The sequence below is a fragment of the Leptonychotes weddellii genome, unplaced genomic scaffold (assembly GCF_054177405.1).
Source record: "Leptonychotes weddellii isolate Sample4059 unplaced genomic scaffold, ASM5417740v2 HiC_scaffold_846, whole genome shotgun sequence".
Taxonomy (NCBI): domain Eukaryota; kingdom Metazoa; phylum Chordata; class Mammalia; order Carnivora; family Phocidae; genus Leptonychotes; species Leptonychotes weddellii.
Genome location: NW_028055503.1, coordinates 1 through 14,860, shown reverse-complemented (window position 1 = coordinate 14,860; position 14,860 = coordinate 1). Strand labels below are relative to the sequence as shown.

At 61.2% G+C, this 14,860-nt stretch overlaps 4 protein-coding genes across 6 annotated transcripts; 1 reads left to right on the top strand and 3 right to left on the bottom strand.

Annotated features, from left to right (window-relative positions):
* The first annotated feature begins 128 nt into the window (after positions 1 to 128).
* LOC102730280 (NADH dehydrogenase [ubiquinone] flavoprotein 1, mitochondrial) lies at positions 129 to 2,773 on the top strand. Its single transcript, XM_081811567.1, has 6 exons — positions 129 to 632; positions 1,226 to 1,438; positions 1,630 to 1,796; positions 2,062 to 2,143; positions 2,373 to 2,518; positions 2,620 to 2,773. The coding sequence occupies exons 1-6, from the start codon at positions 200 to 202 to the stop codon at positions 2,704 to 2,706; spliced, it is 1,128 nt and encodes a 375-aa protein (XP_081667693.1). The 5' UTR covers positions 129 to 199; the 3' UTR covers positions 2,707 to 2,773.
* Positions 2,774 to 3,178: 405 nt separating this feature from the next.
* LOC102736496 (double C2-like domain-containing protein gamma) lies at positions 3,179 to 8,801 on the bottom strand. 3 transcript variants are annotated; one of them, XM_081811569.1, is made up of 11 exons: positions 8,658 to 8,801; positions 6,690 to 6,795; positions 6,438 to 6,517; positions 6,290 to 6,361; positions 5,965 to 6,074; positions 5,737 to 5,872; positions 5,551 to 5,604; positions 4,026 to 4,177; positions 3,847 to 3,928; positions 3,565 to 3,661; positions 3,179 to 3,490 (listed from the first exon to the last, which is right to left on the bottom strand). In XM_081811569.1, exons 1-11 carry the CDS (start codon positions 8,664 to 8,666, stop codon positions 3,360 to 3,362), a joined length of 1,029 nt encoding a protein of 342 aa, XP_081667695.1. In that variant the 5' UTR covers positions 8,667 to 8,801; the 3' UTR covers positions 3,179 to 3,359. The 3 variants fall into 3 exon arrangements, with proteins under 3 accessions (XP_081667695.1, XP_006743688.2, XP_081667694.1); XM_006743625.3 differs by having other exon boundaries at positions 6,690 to 8,801; XM_081811568.1 differs by lacking the exon at positions 5,551 to 5,604 and having other exon boundaries at positions 6,690 to 8,801.
* Positions 8,802 to 9,070: 269 nt separating this feature from the next.
* NUDT8 (nudix hydrolase 8) lies at positions 9,071 to 11,130 on the bottom strand. The gene is made up of 4 exons (XM_006743601.3): positions 10,829 to 11,130; positions 10,063 to 10,195; positions 9,469 to 9,546; positions 9,071 to 9,376 (listed from the first exon to the last, which is right to left on the bottom strand). The coding sequence occupies exons 1-4, from the start codon at positions 11,020 to 11,022 to the stop codon at positions 9,149 to 9,151; spliced, it is 633 nt and encodes a 210-aa protein (XP_006743664.2). The 5' UTR covers positions 11,023 to 11,130; the 3' UTR covers positions 9,071 to 9,148.
* Positions 11,131 to 12,306: 1,176 nt separating this feature from the next.
* On the bottom strand, positions 12,307 to 14,833 carry TBX10 (T-box transcription factor 10). The gene is made up of 4 exons (XM_031039457.2): positions 13,948 to 14,833; positions 13,576 to 13,643; positions 13,267 to 13,361; positions 12,307 to 12,839 (listed from the first exon to the last, which is right to left on the bottom strand). The coding sequence occupies exons 1-4, from the start codon at positions 14,086 to 14,088 to the stop codon at positions 12,550 to 12,552; spliced, it is 594 nt and encodes a 197-aa protein (XP_030895317.1). The 5' UTR covers positions 14,089 to 14,833; the 3' UTR covers positions 12,307 to 12,549.
* Positions 14,834 to 14,860: the final 27 nt, after the last annotated feature.

Here is a 14,860-nt window from a genome sequence, read left to right as displayed (position 1 = left end):
GGAACAGCACTGGGACAGTGCCTGGCACATAGTAGCAATTATGTATAAGTGTTATTGCTACATATTTAAAAACCAACCTCAAGAGTCTTTTCCACTGTTGCAGAAGTTGTACTCGCTCATTATAAAGATAGGAAACCGTACCCGTACACAAATCTTCCACAGATCCACTATCTGTAGGAAACTGCTTATTAAAATTTTCATGATTTTCTCAGCCTTTCTTTTAAAAATACATGTAGTTGGAGAATTTGTTCAGTGTTGTTATTACAAAAGTAGCACACACATTGTAAAAGTCCCCACCCCTCTCTCAGAGCATCCTCTGCTCATGTCCAAGGGGAGCTTTGCCTGGACTTTGGTGAACATGGGCTCCTGGGCCTGTGCCCCTCCCCACCACACAGTGTTCCTGGGCTGGCGGGAGTGGTGCCCTCACATTCCTGTCCCACAGGTGGCCATCCGAGAGGCCTACGAGGCTGGTCTGATTGGCAAGAATGCCTGCGGCTCTGGCTATGATTTTGATGTGTTTGTTGTGCGTGGAGCTGGGGCCTACATCTGTGGGGAGGAGACGGCACTCATCGAGTCCATCGAGGGCAAGCAGGGCAAGCCCCGCCTGAAGCCACCTTTCCCTGCTGACGTGGGTAAGAGCTGGCCTGATCCTGGGCCTTGTGCTGTGTCCTGTGGAATCCCATCTGGCTTCAGGTCCCCGCTGGTCATTCTTTTTTTTTTTTTTTTAAAGATTTTATTCATTTATTTGACAGAGACACAGCGAGAGAGGGAACACAAGCAGGGGGAGTGGGAGAGGGAGAAGCAGGGAGCCCGATGCAGGGCTCGATCCCAGGACCCCGGGATCGTGACCTGAGCCGAAGGCAGACGCTCAACGACTGAGCCACCCAGGCACCCCCCCGCTGGTCATTCTTAGGGGATTTCTGAGTTCCTTCTGGACTGGGGGCCAGAGTAGGGTGGTAACATAGAGGCTCTGCCTGCAGTCCCTCATGCCCCCATGTCAGACACCCAGCTCCTCTCCAGCCCTCCAGGGACTAGGGGGAGAGGGGTGAAAAGGCAGTGCAGTGCCTGCTAGAGTTGGGGGTCTAATCGGGGATGGGATGACAAAAGGGTGAAGGGGAGCTGGGTCACAGACAGGACCCTAGGACAGACCCCACTGCTGGGAAACCTCATCGAACCTGTCCCCACCCTCTGGTGGCCACCAGTCCCTCATCCCATTCCTCCACAGGAGTGTTCGGTTGCCCCACAACCGTGGCCAACGTGGAGACAGTGGCTGTGTCCCCTACCATCTGCCGCCGTGGGGGTGCATGGTTTGCCAGTTTTGGTCGTGAGCGCAACTCGGGCACCAAGCTGTTCAATATCTCTGGCCACGTCAACCACCCTTGCACCGTGGAGGAGGAGATGTCTGTACCGCTGAAGGAACTGATTGAAAAGCATGCTGGTGAGGCCTGGGGCCACCCAGGGCTGGAGCAGGGCAGGAGCAGGGCAGGATGTCCGTGAAGAGAGCCAGGGTGGGATGGCCTCCTGAGGCAGCTCTGCGCAGGGGCTGACAGGTCCTGGGGTCAGGACTAGGCAGGTGTGCTGGTCCCAACCCTGACCATCCATCCTTTTGGGGACTGACTGTGGTCCCAGGGGGTGTCATAGGTGGCTGGGACAACCTCCTTGCTGTGATCCCCGGTGGCTCATCCACACCACTGATCCCCAAGTCAGTGTGTGAGACGGTGCTCATGGACTTCGACGCGCTGGTGCAGGCGCAGACGGGCCTGGGCACGGCCGCTGTGATTGTCATGGACCGCTCGGTAAGGGCCGCCTCTGCTCCCCACCCAGTCAGTACCCCTCCCTGGGGCATTGCCAGCTCTTGGATCCCAGTTCCTGTGACCTGAGATACAGTCAGGTGGGATAGGAGAGAAATTGTCCCCGAGAGAATGCCTGTTGGGGTCTGGGCAGTGCCGGATGTCCGGGGTCGGAGAGGAGGCGGCCAGAACGCTGCCGGAATCAGCGGGGTGCTGCTGGGGGGCTGAGGCTCTGGCCTAGGGGCCTGCTCATTGTCTCTGGTCACCCCAGACAGATGTTGTGAAAGCCATCGCCCGCCTTATTGAGTTCTACAAGCATGAGAGCTGTGGCCAGTGCACCCCATGCCGCGAGGGTGAGCACCCGGGGCGGGGTGGGGGCTTTCTCTGTGGCTCACCCTAGGCCTAGGTTGGGCACATGGGCAGAGGTTGGGTGGGCTCTGGACACTGAATGGACAGCTGCTGCTTCCCCGCCGGCCGTAGCTTCTCTCGGCCCCACCCTCCCCATGGCCCACACCCTTGGAGGGCTATTCCCCACGCCCTGGCTGAGGATCATCGGGCCCTCTCTTGCTGCCGTGGCTGCAGGTGTGGACTGGATGAACAAGGTGATGGCCCGCTTTGTGAAGGGGGACGCCCGGCCAGCCGAGATCGACTCCCTCTGGGAGATCAGCAAACAGATAGAGGGACACACCATTTGTGCCCTGGGTGATGGAGCCGCCTGGCCTGTGCAGGTACTCGCTGCCCTGCTTGTGGGCACTGGGGTGGGGGTGCTGAGGGCTTAGGGTACTGGGATTTTCAGCTCTGCTTCACCGTGTCTCCTACTTGCCTCCAGGGCCTGATCCGCCACTTTCGGCCGGAGCTTGAGGAGCGGATGCAGAGGTTTGCCCTGCAGCACCAGGCCAGGCAAGCTGCCTCCTGAGCCTGCTGCCTTGCACTGATGTCCATCTGTCCAGATGGCTGGACAATAAAGTCACTGCTGCCCACTCTCCTGATGCATCTTTTCTGTGGCCTTGCTCTTTACTCTGCCACTGTAGCCCATTACTCATGGAAGTCTATTTCCCAGACAGAGTTAGAGGCTTCCCATACCCCGCTTGGACCCCACTTGTGGGTGGGGATAGGTCAACTCAAGGTCATGTCATGAATCCACACCTTGGCTTCCTGTGGGTCAGTCTGGTCAGTCTGTCCTAGATCATCTTGAGCGCCCATCCCTCAGTGCAGATGGCAGCGGCGGCGGGAACGGGGCTTTCCCAGTGTGACGAGGGGAAAACAGTGGCCTGGGGTCCAGACCTGGGCCTGGCCCAGTGTGGGCTTCTGGAGGGTGGGAGCAAGGAGAACAGGGCCCAGTCTGCCCTGTGAGGTGATGGGCAGGGAAAAGAGCAGACTTGGTCTGGTCTGGTTAGCAGGTTTATTCTTGCTTCATGATTGGCAGTGGGGTGAATTTGGAAGGGGGGGTAAGGAAGCAAACAATTTGGCATGGGGTTGGGCACGGTGGGTGGGGCAGCTCCAGGTCCTCCCAGCTCTACGGGTCAGTTTTGGGGAGGGTGGTGAGCAGGGCCAGGCTAGGTACCCCTTCTAGTGGCTGAGCTCGAGGGGCATGCCATCCAGTGGGTGCCACAGCTCCAGTCGGCGGTCACTGCGGCCCAGGCATTCACACCAGTGCCACTGGCGTTCCCCGCCTGCCTGGCTACTCAGCTGTACCCCGCCTGGGTCGGGGGACAGGGGTCAGGAGCCATGTGGGAGCCCATTGGGCCCTCACCCCGCTCCCCCGCATTCTCACCGATGAAGTCGTCAGCTGTGCCCAGGTCATAGTCCCATACAGACACCAGCAGCGTTTTCTGGGCCAGCTCCTCCCTCGGGCCTGCGTAGAAGAACTCCTGCAAGGAAGGGGGCAGAAAGGCAGGAAGGAGGGGGCCTTGAGCCCTTTACAGGTTCAGAGACACGCTCAGGGAGGTGAGTTGCTCTGGTTAGGGGACGGGACTTGTGCTTTCTGAGTGAGACAGAACACCGACCTCCCCAACCCCAGAGCAGCTAGGACTGCCTCCATCTGACCTTGGCCTACCTCATTGAACTCGGGGTTCAGGGTCTTCTTCCGAACACTGGTCTTGTATTTAGATCTCTTCCCCACATTTGGACACAGGAGACTGGTTGGGAAAGATGGGGTCAGGTTAGGTGTGGCCCTGGAGAGGGGCTCTGGGGAAGCCCCGCTGCCCACCTGCCTGTCCACCCGTGTACACTCACAGGCGGACAAAGGGGTCCGAGTAGCCGTTGGCATCCATGGGGGCGAGGTGGGCGCAGCGCAGCACACCCACCAGCAGGCCGCCCTGCCGAGAGCTGTAGCACAGGGACAGCAGGATGCGCCCGCGCTCCTCCCCTGCGGCTTCCACCTCCTCCTGCAGGGGTGGGCTGTGGTCAGCGGGTGCAGCCCAGAGCCCGCCCACCCGCCACTGTCGGCCCCCACGGGACAACTTGAGCTGGCTGCAGAAAAATCAGGGGCCAACAATTTAATGTCATGATTCTGCTTCGAAAAACAGTCACTGGCCTGGTGCCCTGGAAGGGAACTTCCAGATCCAGCGGCCCCTCCAGGGCCTGCGAAGGGGAGGGGCTTGCTCAGACCACGGTACTGGTCAGCCCAGGGCATCTTTGTCACGGAGGGGAAGGGGGCTGGTGTCTGAGCGGCACAAACATGCTAGGAGCTTCCTAAATGGCCTCTCACTAAGCGCCCATCGCCACCCTCCCCCGTGTCACAGAAGCAGCTCCAAGAGGCTGTTCTCTACCCGACTGACATAGAGGTCACTAAAAAGCTACAAACCCCACCCTCTTCACCCCCCCACCGCCCAGGGGACTGAATGGCCTTTGCCACCCTCAGCCCCTGGTGCTTGCAAAGGACTTGGGGAGGATGCCCAGGAAGAATGTGCTTCTCCCGTACTTAACATAGGATTCAGTTTACAGAAAGCCTAACCGCCTTGCTCACATTCACTTCTCAGTAAAGGATATTCCATAAAAGCACCGGCCTGGCGCAGTGGTGCTTCTGTGTCGCGGGGCTGGGACAGGAAGTGTGCCTCTCAGGGGGCCTGCCCCACCCGGGTGGGACTTGCCAGCCTGGCCTTGGCTAATTGGCAGGTGCAGCAACTTGCGGCTCCACCAGGGGGCAGACAGCAGTACCTGGCCCTTCTGTCCTAGAGGAGCTGGGGAGGGCCTGCCCTCAGCCTTGCAGGTGCCTTGCCCCAGCTGAGCTGGGGGTGGGGTTGGGGTTCTGGCCATGCCTTTGGTCTTTGGCATAGGGCCCCCTGCAGTCATCTCTGCCTCCCGACAAGGGCCTGTCTAGGGCTACTAGCCCCAGAAATGGTACCCACAATGCCCTAGGGATCGACCTGGAAGCCAGGGAGCCCCACCTGCTGTCCATTCTCTCCTGGACCTTGACCTGCCCTCCCAACTTGGGCCATGGACAGAGCCCACCAGTTTCAGCCTCTGCTTCCACCTGGCTTGTGTGTCTGCTTCTGAGGGCTTTGCTTGACCCAGTACCCAGTAGTTGCTCTGGGCTGCTCTGGCCGGGGTGTCACCCTCCCTGCCCAGGCACTGGGGTCTGGCTGTTCCCTGGGGCTACGAATGCTAGGGCCTGTGAGAGAGATGGCCTCAGTTTCCCCAAGCCCACCTGGGCCTGAACACACCCCCTCAGCCCACCTCACGCCCTGCCTGATGCACTTCAGCCTGGGCCACCAGGCCTGCCCCCCCCATCCTTGCTTGGTCCCACTGTCCTACCCACCTCCTCATACAGGGACATGCCACGGGCTGTGTCCAGGCTCTTGGGCCTCTTGGTCTGAAAGAGCAGAGAGCCTGGTCACCTTGGCCAGACATTGCCCAGGGTCCCCCTCCTTGCTCCTCCCCTTTCCAGCTTCCCCACCACAAGGATCTTGGTACCCACACCCCAACCTCTGCCAGCCCCACTCACCAGCTTCCGCTTCTCCAGACACACATTGAAGCTCCTGGCTCGATTGGGCACCAGCTTCCTCAGGGGCACCCGCAGCTCCCCCAGGGGAAGCGCCCGCCGCCGTCGCCGCAGCCGTGGGTCCTCACACACACACAACCTGGTGGCCCCCCGGGTCAGCCCTGGCCGGGCAAGCCTCCCCCCACCCCCCACCTCAGCCTTGTCGCCTTTTGGCCCAGGCCAGGTCCTCACCGCAGAGTCTTTCGCCCCGCATCCTGGCAGGTGAAGCCATGATAGGTGAGTGTCTCCTCCCAGACAGGCCCCCTTGTGCCCCGAACCGTGCGGGTCCGCAGCTGGCTGGCCTGGGGGCAAGGTAGGGTGGATCAGGGCCTCCTTGGGCCCCAGAGCCCCACTCTGGTCCACCGCCCTGGTAGGCCCCCCATTGCACATCCCAGCAATGGGGAGCTCCATGCCTGATGTCCAGGTTTTGGCGGGGAGGGGCAGGGCAGGGCCAGGTGGGTGTTCCGGGCTGGGTGTGGCCAAGGGGCATTAGTAGGGGCCTGGGTGTCACCCACACCTTGCTGGCCCCTGGCAGCAGATTGGCTTTGACATAGGTGTCCACAGAGTCCGAGGCAGGTGGCTTGAGACCCTGAAAAGAGACAACGAATGTGAGGCAGGCCTGTGGCCCAGGCCCTTTGCCCATAGACCCCCGCCCCCATCCTCACCTTGGCACGGTGAGCCATGCAGTGCAGGGCGCTGTTGTCCGTGTCAAAAAGAAGTGTAAACTCGAGTGTTCCCAGGGCAGCTAATGGCAGGTGGCAGGCAGGGTCAGCTCCTACCTCGACCCCTGCCCCGTACCCCAAATGGCACCATGGCTCCTGCCCTACCCCTCCCTGGTCGGATGCTTGGGATGCCCCAAACCCTACCCTGGCCAAGCCAGGCCAGGAGTGCTCCCCTGGTCCCCTGCCCCCACTCACTGCTGTCGTCTGAATCTCCCTCTGGCTCTGGGTCAGGCTGCGGCTGGGGTGCAGAGCGTATGGCCGGGGTCACTGCAGGGTGCGGCTCTGGGGTGCGCAGGGTGTGCTTAGCGAAGGGGTAGAAGTGTGGGAAATAGTCAGAAATGCGGTGGATGGGCCGGATGGGGCCGGGGTTCACATTGATGGCCATGTGCTCCTGCATGCTCACCCGCTGTGGCTGCCCCCCGCTCCCTGCCACAGTGCCTGCCATGGGGGCTTGGACATGGGGGCAGGGACTCAGAGAAGCACTCCCACAGGGGGAGTGCAGCGGGCCAAGGAGCCAGGGTGAAGAGGCATCCCTGAGGGCGCTGAGGGGGGTCTTGGGTGGCAGCCAGGACCTGAGGACAGAGTGCAGCGTCAAAGCAGGTGGGGTGGGGGAGAAGTGGGGGGCTCCAACCTGAAGGAGGCCCCAGGGTGCTGGTAGTTAGGCCCCTGGCTACTCACCGCTCTGTGAGCTCCTCCACCTGGTTTGGTTCGCTGAGTATAAGCCAGACTGGGGTGACCCTCAAGAGCAAGAGCCTGAGCAAAGGGCCTCCCAGAACCCGTGAGGGAGGGGGAAGGGGCGGGGCTCGGGAGGCTGGCACCTCTCTGCCCTCAACCCCAAGGGTCCCTTCTTTAGTGCAGGCGCTCAGCCGCCCACCTCCCTCACCCCCACTTCACACACTGTCAGAGTTATTTTTACTCCCATCATGCGCCCTGCTCCCAGGTGAGGAGTCTGGAGGGCCAGAGATGACACAAGGGGTGTGAAGTGTGAGGGGCAATGGGAGGGGCCCGTGAAGGAAGGGGTAGGTGAGGCAGGAGGGATGCTGGGGGAGGGTGCACGTGGGGAGGTATGTAGGAGTGGATGGTGGTGGGGGGGACACTTTGGGAGGTGTGAAGGGGGCGCACGGGAGGTGGAGGTGACAGGGCTCCTGTGGAGCGGGGATGCGCGCCCAGGGAGGAGACTCCAAGGAGGAGGGCGTCTGCAATCCGGGCCTCTTGCAGCCCAAGCTTTACAAAACACGAATCATATCACTTCAACACCTGTCTGCCCCTCTCCCAGCCTGGAACAAAATCCTAACCCACTACTGAAGCATGTCCCCTTGACACCCCATGGTGGCCCATGAGTGGTGGAGCCCCTCCCCACCCCCACATTGCTAATCTTGTTTCCTCGAACACCCCAAACTTTGTGCATATGCTGCTCCTTCTGCTCCAACTTCCCTCCTTTGCCCTTTGATCTGGCCTGCTCTTGCCCACCTTTGGTTTCAAGGTCACTCTGCAGGGGAACTTGGCTGGTTTTTTACCTACTCAACCTTCCCTTCTCTCTTCCCATTGGTCCTTTGGGGACTGCCCCTTCCCTAGTCTCAGTCTAGAAGGTTCATCCTGCTCCCCAGTTCTCTGCCCACAGACCCTGCCAAACAATTACTTCCAGCTAGAGCAGGCCATGTGACAGGCTCAGGGAGGGCCAACGAAGTACAACTGGGTTAAACGGCCAGAGAGAGGAACTCTGTTTTCTGTTGATGGGATACTGGTGCTGTGCCACCCTACAGCTGTTGCCCTCCCCTTACCTCTCACCCCTGCAGAGGAGAGATTCTCCAAGAGTGAGGCCGACACAGTGGAAAGCACAGTAAGAGAGAGCCCCTGAGCCCCTGGATCCAGCCATGCCTGAAGGTAGTGTATCTCGAGTTTATCCTCTTTTGGCAAAGTCGGCTAGTGGGTGGAGTTTCCTATCACCTGTCCTGGCTAATATTGCCCAGTCCACCATGACAAGGTCAGACTGCTTACCACCTCTCTCTGGTCTACATAACTGATGTATAATTCCACTATTATCTGTGATTAATTAATATACAATCACATGATTATGTGGGACCTGCTCTGAGGTCTTCCCCAGGAACTGAGTCACGCCCAGAGGCCAGGGCAGCATCTGAAGATAAGGCCCCAGCATAGTACCTGGTGCATGGTAGGAGCTGGGCGTCTTGGAACTTTGCGGTAACAAGTGGGGCTCCTCTTTGGATTCCTGCAGCCTGGCACGGGGTCAGCTACACACAGAGGTGGGAGCAGGAACTGGCTGAGTAGTGGCTGAGTGTGGCCTCTAGAGTCAGAGAGGGCTTGGCCCAAGTCCTAGCTTGGGGTGACCTTGGGCAAGGTGTCTCTTTTCTCTGAGCCCTCGTCTCACCGGCCAGGGCCAGCATTGGCCCCACCTCAGGGCTGTGGTGAAAGCCAAGTACCTGTACTTAATAAGTGCCCACTGGTCAGTGGGTAACAGTGTGATGGGACAGAGGCACCCCAGCCAGGAGGCCAGTTGTCCCATGGGGTCTGCCCAAAGTCAAGGCCCCAATGCAGAAGATGCAGCTGCCACAGGATTGGTAAAAGCTCTTTATTCAGTCCGTGAATGGAGCTGGCCCGGCAGGGTGAAGAAGGGGCTGCCTGTGGCCAGGCCTTCAGCCCGTGGGCCGCCCTGAGCTGGCCAGGCGGGGCTGGTAGGTGCCAGGTGCCAGCAGCTGCAGGGTGAACTCAGTGATGACGGCCGTGAGCCCCCAGACACGGTGGGGCCCGTGCAGGAAGACAGGCAGCGTGTAGCTGAAGTGGCCATGCAGGCAGAAGTGGGTATACCCTTGGTTCTGCGCCTGCAGCAGGTGGGCCAGGGGGAGTGCAAATACCTCGTCCACCTGTGGAAGGAGGCAGTGAGAGGGCGGATGGAAGACTGCTGTGGACAGAGCCTCCCCCAGTTGGTTGGCGCCCCACCCTCCCTCCCACTCACCTCTTCAGGGTTGGGCCTGAGACTCTGGGGATCCAGTGGGCCCACACCAGCAAGCACTGGCACCACGCTGGCCTTTTGCTGGGGCAGGAGGGTGACAGGCAGTCAGGGGAGGCCTGGTCTTGGGGAGGGGAGCCTAGAGGGAGACCCCCACCTTTCCATCCAGAGCCCCTGCCCTTGAGCTCACTCCAGCCATGCTGACTAACTCAGGGCCCTCAAACTCGCTAGAGCCATCCAGCCCTCTTGGCCTTTGCAGACTGTTCCCTCCACTTAGAATAACCTTCCCTTACTTTTACTCCCCTAAAATCTCCCACTCATCATCCAATCCCTGCCTACCCTGTGAAGCCTTCCCCAACTCTCCTCCACCAAGCTGGGCAGAGCTGGCTTACCCCGAGGCCACCTCCAGCCCCAGAACTGAGCCTCAGGATCCCCGGTGAAAAGGAGCTAAGATACCCCTGGCCCCTCCCTGATGGGTTGTGTGGGGATGGAACAGGACCACCAGGCAGGTGTCTGGTGCTCCACCATGCCGTCTGCCTGCCAGAGGCCGTGACCACCCTCCTTGTCCCTGATGGTGGCCTCAGGGTCTGGCAGCCTTACCCTGTCGTGCACAGGCCGCAGGACGCCCCACACATGCTCCTCAGGCACAGTAAGGCCCAGCTCCTCGTGGGTCTCCCTTAGGGCTGTGTGCACCACATCCTGGTCAGTGGGGTCACATTTGCCTCCTGGGAAACTGATAAGCACAGGAAGCCTGGTCCTTTGTCTGTTGGGGCCTTGGTGGGTGGGGGTGACAGCTGTGGCAGAGGGCTAGTCACCCACCTAAGCATCTTCTGTCTCTGCCTCTAGTTTGTAGTGAGGCCTCGGGCAAGCCACATGACCTCTCCAGGCTCAGTTTACCCCCCTGAACGACAGGGGTAAGGGTGAAGCCCTGGAGTTCATACACGCAACTTTTGCCTATGGTGGCCCCAGTGGCGCTATGACCCTAGTGCGTCCCCAGTTTCCACCGGGGACGGGGGCGGGACCAGGGCGGGAAGCCAGGCAGCCCCGCCCCGCGAGCTGCTTCTGCTCCAGGATCCGAATCAACCCTGAGTCGCCGGCAGGGGGCGGGGTCTTGCCTTTTTAGAGAGGCGGGCACAGCTCCGAGAGGTGTCCCCAGCCCGAGGTGGTGCGGGACGCTACTCGAAGGGTCCGGCGTGTCGACCGGACTGGAGCACCCGCGGCGCCAGGCTCGGGGCGGAGGGACGCGGGGCGCGGCTCTCCCCAGACCCGTTCCCCAGAGGCGGAAACCCAGGCTCGGAGAGGCGAAGCGCCTTGCTCAGGTCCCTCCGGTCCTCCCAGCAGGGACAGGAGTTCCCTGCCGGTGTACCTGACGTCACCCTTGTGGCTCCCGGCCAGGCGGCTGGACCGCAGCGTGTAGAGCAGCGCCGGGACCCCGCGCACCGAGCACAGCGGCACCAGCACCGCGGCCGCCGCGGGGCGTGCGCGGAGCCGGGCCGTGGCCCCAGCCAGCAGCCGCCGGCAGCGTCGCTCACCCTCCGCTGACAGGCAGTCGGGCTGCATGTCCGGCCCCGCGCAGCCGGGACACGGAGGGCTCCGGGCCTCGGGAGGGAAGGGGAAGGACAGCACTCGCACTCCGCGTCCCTTGGGAAGCTGGGCGGGGCCGCGGGAGCATTCTCCTCGCCTCGCCCCGCCCCGCCCCATGGGGCTCCGAAGCCGCACTGGCTATGCCCCTTGGGGGCGGGGCCTAGGCAGGAGGCGGGGCCTCAGCGGAACGGGGCGGGGGCATGAGGGAGAGACCTGGCCTCCAGTTGGTGGGGCGGGGCCGGAAGGGGCGAGTCCCGATGACTTGGGTTCCGGCAGAGGGGCGGGCCTGGGCTGAGGGCGGAACTGGCGTTGAGGATGTGGAGGGGGTGCCTCAGAGCCCGTGGAGCTTCTCGCGTGGCGCGCGTCCAGCTTCCGGACCCGGCCCTTGTGACGGCGGGGTTCGGGAGTCGGGGTGTCAGGCTTCGAGGCTTTGCCGGGCCCCACGCCCACGTGTGCCCGTCCCTTTCCTAAGGACCTAACGTGAAGTGCTCCAGGATGTTCGGAGTCAGCGTTTCGGGGATCCACGGGGCGCCCCTCCTGGAGGCCGGGGACGTCAGGGGCTGCGGGAGGAGTGCCCAGCCGGCTTCCCCTCGGGGCTCCTCTCCTCGTTCCTCTGCGTGGTGCGCGCCGCGCCGTCCGGCTCCAAGCGACCCGTTCCAGCCCCAGGCCTTTGCCCTGCTTTTCCCACCGCTGGGAACTTGTCTCCCCTCCTCCCCGCCCCTTTCCCTCGCAATTTCTGCTCCTTTAGGTGTTGGTTTAAATGTCACCTCTCTGTGAAGCTCTCCTGCCTCAAGTCTTGATTGGATTCTCAAGTCCCTCCCCCTCCACCCCACCCCCCCGCCCCATCTTGGCCTGGCCCTTGTGGTCACTGCCTATCATGTTTCTGCGTCCCTCCAGACCCCGGCTTCTCAGGACCAGGCCACCCCAGTCTTGGGCAGGGCACCTATACGTGGAATGGCAGGTGTCACCATGCTTTGCATTGACTTTGAGCAGCTGCCTCTTTGAGCTGCAGTTTCAGTCTTCATCTGGACACATAAGGCGGGGAGCAGAAACTGCAGCCTCACTCAAAGCCCTGCCCCTTGGCTAGTGTCCACCTTTGCCATCACTGTGCTCCAAGGGATACCAGTGGCACTGGGCAGAGCTTTGGGATGTCTGCAGCCCGTTATCTGGGGTCTGGGTGTTCCTGAGTCCCTCCACCCCCAGCCCCGGGGACAGAAGTGCTAGGACTACTCATGCCAAATGGTTTAATGTTGCGAGAAAGGGAGAGGTAAAGCAGGGTTTGGAGGAGTCACCCCTCAAGGCAGAAGGGGACAGGCTGGAGGGGAGATGGCTGTTTCCAAGCCTGGCACCTTCTCAGCCTTGCTGTGATTCTGGACAGGTAGCCTCCCTCTCTAGGCTTCCACCTGCCCTGCTCTCCTTGGAAGGGGACAGGGCCTCTGTAGAGGCAAGGCTGGAGGGGGTAGTGTTCAGGGCAAGAGGAGTCTGTCCACAGGGCCCTCATCATCACTGAGGGTCCTGGACAGGCCCCAAGCACATGGCAGTGGGGGACAGGAGCCCCAGCCTAGCTGGGAGGGGCAGGCCCTCCTGATCTCTGTCAGCCTGGATATTGGGGAGCGGATATGGTGTTGGTCGGGCCCTTGGGATTCTGAGGGGACTTGAGGCTCCAGGGTATAGGCCCTGGTAGTTGAGGGGCTGGTAGGTGGCTGGGGCCAGCAGAGCCTCAGTGGGGGACAGCAGCTGATGGTGCGTCCGGGCAGATGTCCTGGAGTTGGAGGCCAGAGCTTTGCTGGGGTCTGAGGGAGGATATGGTGAGTAGACCCCAGACCTCCCCTTACATCCTCAGCCTCCCTTGTTCCTTCCCTGCTCCCATCCCATTCCTCCCCTTCTCAGCCTTTGCTCTTGCTCTTCCCTCTCCCTTCCCTCTTCCCCACCCTCTCTCATTATCTAAACCCTTCCCAGTTCTTCAAGGCCCGGCTCAGGAGCCACCTCCTCCAGCGAGCCCACCTGAACCTCCCACCCCTGCTCTTGGCACCTTGTCCCTGTCCTGTTCTCTCTGCCCTTGATCGCAAATTGTCTCAGAAATCTCTGCCTCCTCCTCTTTGTCCACACAGGTGCCCGGTGGGCTTGCTGAACATTCTGAAGCCCCTTGCTGGAGGCCCTATGGCCCTGTCAGCTCACTTCCTGCCCACCGTGCATGCTCTGGTCCTCCGGGGGGCTAACCTTTTTCCTGCTCTGTGGGGCCTTTCAGCAGGCAGGAGCTGAGGCTGCTGTGACTCCGGGCCGGGATGCTGAGCAGGGCTCGTGGAGATACAGTCCTGAAGATGCGACAAGCAGGAATGGAGGCAGGAGGCCAGGGGGAGAGCCCAGGCCAAGGGTCGTGATCAGTCAGGCAGTGGGACCCCAGGACGAGTCAGTGGGCATGACCCTCAGAGAAGGGCAGGAGCCAAGGCCTTAGGAGAGGCCCCGGGGATGGGGGGTGAGGGGCTGGGTTAGGGCAGCCGGGCGGAGCTGTCAGGGCCCAGACAGTACCAGGAGTCCGAGTCAGTCTCCCTAAAGCCCTTGGCAAAAGGGTTGCTGGCGATTTTCAGCTGGGTGATCTGCAGAGGAGAGAGTACGGTTATGGGCCAGCCCTGAGCCAGGGAAAGGCTGTGGGGCCCCACATTCAGCCACCCCATCTTCCCTGGACACCCCAATCAGGAGGCCCTGGGACCTGGGCTCCTCAGCCCAGGAGCCATTGGGCATGATGGCAGGGGAATGATCGAGGGCAGAGGTCCGCTGAGTCCTAGAGAAGGAGAGAAGGGCAGGGCTCTGTGAGCATGTGGGAGCTCAGAGCCTTGGGCCTCAGTCTCCGTGCCTGTGAAATGGGCTGGCAGCTGCCTCGTGAGCTGTGGCCCAACCCACCCGGTGGTTCTGATAGGCTGTCACGGCCGTGAACTGGGTCTCCGTGAAGATGAAGGACTTGAAGTTCTCCTGGGCGTAGCGCTCACTGTCCTTGCGTGGGTCCACGAAGACCACGTGGAACCGGGGCTGGTAGCGGTGCATGGAGTTGAGAATGATCTGGAGGGGGTTGCAGAAGGCAGTGTGCAGGGGAGGAGCAGCAGACCCTCCCCAAGGCTAAGTCCTCTCCAGGGTGGGAAGACTGCCTTTCTTATAATAGGGATGCCGAGTCTGGCCTTGAGAGCCTACGGTTCTGCGGCAGGGCCCCTTTATGCCTGAGCATTTTTGCCACTTTGCCTTCTCTCACATCCACATCCCGATGTCAGCTTTACCTTCAGAAATATCCAGAATCTGACCACCTCTCCAACCCCACCACCTCCACTCTGCCTGATCACCATCATGTCCCCCTGGATTTCCTCAGCCACCTCCTGGCCAGTCTCCCTGCCTCCACCCAGCTTCTCTGTCCATTCTGCGCACAGCAACCCCAGTGAGGGGGAGCTGGGCTCCCCCTGCCCTCAGGTTTCCACAGTGGCCCCAGGAGAGGCCTCCCTGATGCCTGTCACCCCCTGCTCAAAAGCCTCCTGTGACCACTGCACAGAGTAAAAGCCAGAGCCCTCTCCATAGCCTACGGGCTCTGCAGATCAGCCCTGGCAGCCTCAGGGTCTCTCCAACCATCTCGCCTATTCACCCCACTTCAGCCACATGGGAGCCTCCTTGCGCTTCCCCCACTGACTGGCCCAAAATTCTGCAGCCTCAGGGCCTTTGCACTTGCTGTTCTGTCCCCTGCAACAGCTCCCACTTCTGTGTGCACAGGCTGCCTTCCCCATTTCCTTTAGATCTCTCTTCAAATATTGCCTCAGCAGTTTCTAGAAACGCC

What these genes read in the sequence shown, in the direction of transcription:
- LOC102730280 (XM_081811567.1), top strand. Translation starts at nt 200, where the DNA reads ATGATTTTCTCAGCCTTTCTTTTAAAAATACATGTAGTTGGAGAATTT. An exon ending in ACCTTTCCCTGCTGACGTGG is followed by an intron (nt 633 to 1,225) that starts GTAAGAGCTGGC and finishes ATTCCTCCACAG; the next exon opens with GAGTGTTCGGTTGCCCCACA. An exon ending in ACTGATTGAAAAGCATGCTG is followed by an intron (nt 1,439 to 1,629) that starts GTGAGGCCTGGG and finishes CTGTGGTCCCAG; the next exon opens with GGGGTGTCATAGGTGGCTGG.
- NUDT8 (XM_006743601.3), bottom strand. Translation starts at nt 11,022, where the DNA reads ATGCAGCCCGACTGCCTGTCAGCGGAGGGTGAGCGACGCTGCCGGCGG. An exon ending in TGCGGCCTGTGCACGACAGG is followed by an intron (nt 9,547 to 10,062) that starts GTAAGGCTGCCA and finishes CTCCTGCCCCAG; the next exon opens with CAAAAGGCCAGCGTGGTGCC. An exon ending in TCAGGCCCAACCCTGAAGAG is followed by an intron (nt 9,377 to 9,468) that starts GTGAGTGGGAGG and finishes CTCCTTCCACAG; the next exon opens with GTGGACGAGGTATTTGCACT.
- TBX10 (XM_031039457.2), bottom strand. Translation starts at nt 14,088, where the DNA reads ATGCACCGCTACCAGCCCCGGTTCCACGTGGTCTTCGTGGACCCACGC. An exon ending in CAGCCTATCAGAACCACCGG is followed by an intron (nt 13,644 to 13,947) that starts GTGGGTTGGGCC and finishes TCTCCTCTGCAG; the next exon opens with ATCACCCAGCTGAAAATCGC. An exon ending in CCCCACAGAGCAGGAAAAAG is followed by an intron (nt 12,840 to 13,266) that starts GTTAGCCCCCCG and finishes ATCCTCCCTCAG; the next exon opens with ACCCCAGCAAAGCTCTGGCC.
- LOC102736496 (XM_006743625.3), bottom strand. Translation starts at nt 6,939, where the DNA reads ATGGCAGGCACTGTGGCAGGGAGCGGGGGGCAGCCACAGCGGGTGAGC. An exon ending in GTCTGGAGAAGCGGAAGCTG is followed by an intron (nt 5,605 to 5,736) that starts GTGAGTGGGGCT and finishes CTGCTCTTTCAG; the next exon opens with ACCAAGAGGCCCAAGAGCCT. An exon ending in TGAACCCCGAGTTCAATGAG is followed by an intron (nt 3,662 to 3,846) that starts GTAGGCCAAGGT and finishes CCTTCCTTGCAG; the next exon opens with GAGTTCTTCTACGCAGGCCC.